The sequence below is a fragment of the Hemibagrus wyckioides genome, linkage group LG06 (genome assembly GCF_019097595.1).
Source record: "Hemibagrus wyckioides isolate EC202008001 linkage group LG06, SWU_Hwy_1.0, whole genome shotgun sequence".
In the NCBI taxonomy this organism is placed as follows: domain Eukaryota; kingdom Metazoa; phylum Chordata; class Actinopteri; order Siluriformes; family Bagridae; genus Hemibagrus; species Hemibagrus wyckioides.
The window spans coordinates 44,072,508-44,080,024 of NC_080715.1; the positions used below are offsets into that span (position 1 = coordinate 44,072,508).

Consider the following 7,517-nt stretch of genomic DNA (forward strand, 5'->3'; position numbering starts at 1 on the left):
AACTTCCTGCGAGACAGACCTCAGGCAGTACGGGTGGGCAACCGTGTCTCACCCTTACTCACCCTCAGCACTGGAGCCCCCCAGGGATGTGTTCTGAGCCCCCTGCTGTACTCTCTGTACACCTTTGACTGTGTGGCCACTTCCAGCTCCACCAACATCGTGAAGTTTGCGGACGATACTGTGGTGGTGGGCCTGATCTCCAATAACGACGAGACGGCCTACCTAGAGGAGATTAAAAACCTGGAGACATGGTCAGAGACCTGGAGACTTGAACGTCAGCAAGACTAAGGAGCTGATAGTGGACTTTAGCACAAAGCAGGAGAGGACCTACCAGCCCCTCACTATCGACGGGACCCCAGTGGAGAGAGTGGACAGTTTCCATTACCTAGGTGTCTACATCACGCAGGACCTGACATGGTTCTGTCACGTTAACACCCTGGTGAAGAAGGCCTGGCAGCGTCTTTATCATCTCAGATGCCTGAAGGACTTTAAACTGCCCTCAAAGGTGCTGAAAACATTCTGCACCTGCACCATTGAGAGCATCCTGACGGGAAGTATCACAGCCTGGTTTGGGAACAGCACCAAACAGGACAGGCAAGCTCTCCAGAGGGTGGTGCGATCAGCCGAGCATACCATCCGCACCGAGCTTCCTGACCTGGACACTATATACAGCAAGTGGTGCTGGACCAAAGCCAGCAAGATTATGAAGGACCTCAGCTATCCCAACAATGGACTCTTCTCTCTGTTGAGGTCAGGGAAACGTTTCCATTCCTTGAAGGCGAACACAGAGAGAATGAGGAGGAGCTTCTTCCCACAGGCCATTCGGGCCCTCAACCAGTACACCTAGGAGCTGGACTCTCTGGTCTTACCCCCACACAACATAACATAACATTCTACCTCAGCTGATTGTTGCACATGCTAATATTGCACTACTCTGTACACACAATAACACTCACTGTACATCTTCTCTGTACATCTTTGTGTGTGCACTGCACTGTCACTTTACTCCCTGTAAAACTGGACATTATATTTTGACTTTAGCAGACCTTTTATCTACATATATTCATATTCATATACTGTATCTTCTGTACATATAGATTCTACACTTATATTTATTTATATTGTTTTATTTTTCACATATACTATACATATACTATATTGTACTATATATATATATATATATATATATATATATATATATATATATATATACACATACATATCTATTTTTTGTGTTTGTTTTTATACTTTTATATTTTTACACTTTTATATCTGTTACACTTTTTCTTTACACATTTTTCTAATACACATTTTATTTCTACTCTTTCCTCTTTTATGTAAGACAGTCGTAAAAAGCGTTTCACTACATGTCGTACTATGTATGATTTTGTATGTGACAAATAAAATTTGAATTTGAAGTCTGTGGTTTCGCCATTGGTTTCAGCCTCCCTGAACATGTCCCAGTCAGTGCATTCAATACAGTCCTGAAGAGGAGAGATGGCTCCTGCTGGCCAGGTTTTAACCTGTTTCAGAAACAGATTAGTGCATCTGACGAGGGAAAGAGAAGTATGAAAGATGAGTATATGTAACAACTGCAAGCCATCAAAAAGACTTCACCAGTCTTTGTTTACTTTCTATGGACTAAGTGGGATACAGGAAGTTTACTTTTATGTGTGTTCACTAAGAGGGCACATAATTGATTTAAAGGCTCAAGCTGCATTTTTTTCATGCTCACACAAAACTGAAACAACTTCAAGTAAGACTGTAGGAAGAGATAGTGTTCCATAGTATTTTTTTTCACATTTCTGTTGTGTTGATTAATTTAAAGCAGAAAACTATTTGTAGAGGGAATTGCACGTACCATCACTGATCTCCAAGTCTCTCTTTGATATCTCTTCTATCTTTGCCTGAGATCTCACTCTGTGCTTACCAACATGGATGATCAGTCAGTAATCTATTAACGTCCAAAAAAATAAATTTTTTGTTGTAATTTGGAACTAATTTTGTTATTGGAAACATTTAACCTGTAATCCTGTGATCCACCCCTACATTTGTCTCAGAAGTCATCATCGCTTCCTTATCATCTCATAAAGGATTTTACATTTTATATAATTAGAATATTGCTATTGTAACATAAAATCTTAAAATAATCACTATAAAAGTAAAAATAAAACTTTTATTTAGTTCGTGAAAATCTGTTGGTCTTTGGCTCACTGCATTTTAATTTGTAGTATTCTATACTTCCCCCTTATAATATGTATATGCATTTTGATTGCTGAATAAATACATTTTACTTTAAGCTTTTGTAGTAAATATATTTCTGGCCATCTATATAATAGATAAATTCTATGGCACTGTATCATAAAAATTTTTTAAAACAAATATTGCTATAGTATAGGTATAGTATATATGATATATTTGATTTTTTATTGGAATTCAAATATATAACAGCAATATTTACAGTAGGCACATTATCAGATGGAGTTAAAAAGGCTTTTCATAAAAAGACTTTTATTAATGCAGAGTCTGTTTGAAATATTTGCAGACTTATCATTAATTTAATGCACCTCCTAAACCATGGATAAAACAGAGAATAAATAACTGGATTAATGGTGGAATTAAGACAAAATAAGATTGAGATGGATTGAAATGTTTCTCTCTGTAGTTCAATGACATTACTTAAAAAACTGTAAATAAAATATGGAAGTAAACACATCAGAAACACAGACACTAAAATGCCGAGGACTTTAGCTGCTTTTCTCTCAGATTTCATGGAGTGTGAGGTGATTTTCTGTGTTTTAGGTCGTGTGTGATTATTAAGCTCTCTGATAGCAGTAGCATGTTTCTTAGCAATCACAAAAACCTGACTATACAATATGATTATGACAGAAAGTGGAAATATAAATGAAAATAAAAGATCGATTATATACCAATACTCATTCACAATGATGAAACATTCTCCAGGACACATTACAGAAATTGTGAAGTTTCCATTGAAATACATGAATGCTAAGATATAGATCACCATCAAACACCAGGAAAAAACAATTAGAACGCAAGTGATCCTCACAGAGACTCTGTTCATGTAGAGAAAGGGGTCTGAGAGAGCCAAATACCGATCTACAGCAATCAGGGCAATATTATAGATTGATGAAATTAAGAGGAAACCACAAATTAACCAAAAAACGGTACAGAAATCTCTTCCAAAAATCCAGCATGACTCAATTGTCCAGATGAACATTGATGGCATCACTAAAGCACCAACAAAGAAATCTGACACGGCCAGAGAGAGCACCAGCATGTTGGTTGGTGTGTGAAGCTGCTTGAAGTGAAGAACAGAGATGATGACCAGCAGATTTCCACACACTGTTAGCAGAACCACAGCAGCTGAACACACGTACAGTAAGATATAAACTGCAGGAGATACAGATCTCTCTGGACAGGAGAAATGCTCACAGCGATCTGACTGATTAAACTCCGTCAGGTTCATGAATACCGCACTTCTAAAAGAAAATGTTAATATAATAAATACAGGCTTTTTTTTTAAGAAAGGCTATTACATTGTGATCAAATGAATTAAAAGCCAGGCAGCTTACATAGTTTTATAGTTTCGAAATTAGGCACGCCCTCCAAGGTTGATTGACAGCTTAATGAATATGATATCATGCCTTGGGGGAACAAAAGACCACAGGAGGCATTAAGCACAGATAAACACAGATTATTATGTGATTCTTCAGTTTAGAAGTAAGAAAACATTAACAAAAACAGATGAAGGCCACAAAAACTTGCAGAGTGGATGACGGGAACATGTGCTGAAGAAATGTTTGATCTGAAACAATATTAAAAACAGTATCAGTATTTCATACCCTTCTACTGTTCTCATGATAATTTAACTTCACAAATAATTTCATCGAGACATCTATTATAATGTCAAGCATCTAGTATCAGGTCAAGGCTTGTAAGATTAGAATAATACAGCGTTATTGCAGAGCTTCAAGGGTTTCTCGAGTTACACCATGGCATCAAGTGTTATGACAAGGCATTGAAATTTACTTCAAGGCACACAGAGTTACACCAAGGCATCCAGGGTAAAAAAAAAAAGGTGTGCCTAGTGTCCTTAATTGTAGTGTCTAGTTTTACAGAAAAGCTGTCAAGCTCCATGGTTAAATGAAGAACTTTACTACAGGCAGTTTAAAGCACCATTCACACATACAGTTTTAGTGCTGAAAGTTGCCAGTCTTTGTATTAAGAAGTCACCAGTAGAGGTTCTTACTACTTGTTACCAAAGAGATAACATTTATCAATGTGTGGGGCAAACAGCATTTTAAGAGTCTGAGCAGGGGAATAAATTACAATATTTTGTGCAGTCTGGCTTTACTGCTCACTACAGTTGTAAAGAGTGATTATTTAAGGATACTATTTTATACTTACTGTCAGTTTGAATGAATCCAGACATTTTCCTCTGAATGCTTTAATGAACAGAGAGTTTCCAGCCACAGAAATGTCACTCACTCAGTGGTTTTTATTTTTCACACCACTCTGTATAAACTCTAAGAGATTATGGTGTGAAAATCCCAGCAGGCAATAAGAAGTTATAGAAATGCTCAAACCAGTCCATCTGATACCAACAATCATGCCACGGTAAAAGTCACAGAGATCAGACTTTTTCTTCAGTCTGATGTTTGATGAGAACATGTACCGAAGCTCTTGACCTGAGTCTGCAGAATTTTATACATTGTGCTGCTGCCACGTTTAGCTGATTAAAGAACTGCAGGAACGTACAGGTGATCCTAAAAAAAGTGGATGGTGAACGTTTACATAATAAATTTGTTCAAAAACCATTAAAACGTCTATAAATAATTGTTAGTTACATATATAATTAGCTTTATATATAGTTAAAAATAGATATAACCTTTACATCAATTAAAAAGTAATTACTCTGCCTAAAGTTTAAAAAACATTTTAAAACAATTTAATATTTGAAAACATATTTTGAGTAGGAAAAGCTTATTGATATTTGAGTATGTACTGTATGTAAATATTTTTACATACATAAGGCACATTGTGTAATGTTTTTAATTTTGTGTTTAAACTATTTAAACAACATTAATTTAAACAACTTATTTTTTAAAACTTAAAAGAAGACTTTTCACGCAGTCCAGGTAGTTAGATGATTGGAAAAAAATATCTAAAGATCTTTATTATTCTGTCTCACGAGAACAAAAGACATTTATGAAAGAACATTGATTAATGCAGAGTCTGTTTGGAATATTTGTAAAGTTATAATCAATTTAATGCACCTCCTGAACCACGGGTAAAACAGAGCATAAATAACTGGATTAATGGTGGAATTAAGATAAAGCATAATTGCAAGTTTCTGAAATGTTTGCATTTCAATAAAATCACCTAATAAACTATAAATAAAATATGGAAGTAAACACACCAGAAACACAGACACTAAAATGCCGAGGACTTTAGCTGCTTTTCTCTCAGATTTCATGGAGTGTGAGGTGATTTTCTGTGTTTTAGGCCGTGTGTGATTATTAAGCTCTCTGATAGCAGTGGCATGTTTCTTAGCAATCACAAAAACCTGACTATACAATATGATTATGACAGAAAGTGGAAATATTAATGTTACTACAAGGTCAATTGCAAATAAAACTTCATTCAGAAAAAGATAACACTCTCCAGGACACAATACAAAACCTGCAAAGCTTCCATTGAAATAATAAAATGCTGTGTTATACACCAGACACACAGACCAGTTAGAAGAAACCACAATGCACATAGTCCTACTTGAGATAATGTTTGTGTAGAGGAACGGGTTTGAAAGAGCCAAATACCGATCTACTGCGATCAGAGCGACATTATAGATGGATAGACTTGTTAGAAAATAAGAGGTCATCAAAAAACAGATGCAGTAACCCATATCAAAAATCCAGCATGACTCTATCTGGACGATTAACATCGACGGCATCACTAAAGCCCCCACGAGGAAATCCGACACTGCTAGAGACACCACAAGTGTGTTGGTTGGTGTGTGAAGCTGCTTGAAGTGAAGAACAGAGATGATGACCAGCAGATTTCCACACACTGTTAGCAGAACCACAGCAGCTGAACGCGTACAGTAAGATATAAACTGCAGGAGATACAGATCTCTCTGGACAGGAGAAATGCTCACAGCGATCAGACTGATTAAACTCCATCAGGTTCATCAATACAGGCATTAAAAAAAGGTCTCTGTTACATTGTGATGAACTGAATTTTAGGTCAGGCAGCACAGATATATTTATACTTTAGAAACTAAGCATGCCCCCAAGTTTGAATGAGAGTTTAATGAACATGATGTAATGCCTCTGGGAAACAAACAAACAAAAAAAAATTGAAAAAGCATTAAGCAGAGATAAACACCTATTATTATTTGGTTCTTAAACTTGTAATTTGTAACATTAATAGAAAGCAATAATCAAAAGAAAAATAAAACAGGAAGGTCACAAAAACACACTAATCTTTATTAATGATAGAAAATTGCATATGAATTGACAAGTCTACAGAAATATTATGTCTTCCAATTTACAAAGGAATGTCTTAATCCATTTATTAGAGTCATAGAGGCATTTGTGTGGATAATGAAGGAGAGGTCTAATTTGGGGTTCTATAGAACTAAGGAATTGGTAAGTGCCTTCTTCAGTTCCTGGAATGCCCAAGCTTCAGGTTGCTTTGGCTGATGTGGTATCCCAGGCATTATGCCTCAGTCAGCTCCTGGTGGCATTTCTTTTGGTTTGGCATAAATCCAGCCTTCTAGAGCTCACCCAGGACCTCCCCAAGTGGAATGGATAATCTGACCAAGTGGAGAAGTGATTTTGTTCCAAGATGGGGGCGCGGCAGTAGTATGCACCAGCCACTCCGGAACCAAAATGGTGCTATATCTTTGTTTTAGCCTGAATTTCAAGGTGCATGGACATCAAAGACAGTGATGTTCATGTATACGACTGCCAGACGATACTACAGCTCAGAAATCATGCAGTTACTAACCTGCATGATGACCTCCACAGAGAGAAAAGTCCATTGCTGGGGTGGCTGAGGTCCTTCACGATCTTCCTGGTCTTGGTCCAGCACCGCTTGTTGTAGGTCAAGTGCAGGTCAGGGAGCTCGGTACGGATGATGCGCTCAGCTGATCGCTCCACCCTCTGAAGAGCTCATCTGTCCTGCATGATGCTGTTCCCGAACCAGGTTGTGATGTTTCCCGTCAGGATGCTTTCTATGGTGCAGGAGTAAAAGTTTCTTAGCACCTTAGTCGGCAGTCTAAAGTCTCTCAAGTGTTTGAGGTTGAAGAGACGCTGCCGGGCCTTCTTCACCACGGTGTTGATGTGACAGGACCATGACAGGTCCTGTGTGATGTGAACACAGAGGTATCTGAAGCTGTGCACTTTGCTCTCCACTTTGCTCTCATTGATCACAGGGGTCTGCTAGTTCCTCTCCTGCTTTTTGCTTTAGTCCACTATCAGCTCCTTAGT

The 7,517-nt window shown here is 37.6% G+C and overlaps 1 protein-coding gene and 1 pseudogene across 1 annotated transcript; both read right to left on the reverse strand.

Moving 5' to 3' along the window:
- Nucleotides 1–2,497: 2,497 nt before the first annotated feature.
- LOC131353885 (trace amine-associated receptor 13c-like) lies at nucleotides 2,498–3,490 on the reverse strand. Its single transcript, XM_058390955.1, has one exon. It carries the CDS (start codon nucleotides 3,488–3,490, stop codon nucleotides 2,498–2,500), a length of 993 nt encoding a protein of 330 aa, XP_058246938.1.
- A 1,740-nt stretch (nucleotides 3,491–5,230) lies between these two features.
- Nucleotides 5,231–6,215, reverse strand: LOC131354115 (trace amine-associated receptor 13c-like; annotated as a pseudogene).
- Nucleotides 6,216–7,517: the final 1,302 nt, after the last annotated feature.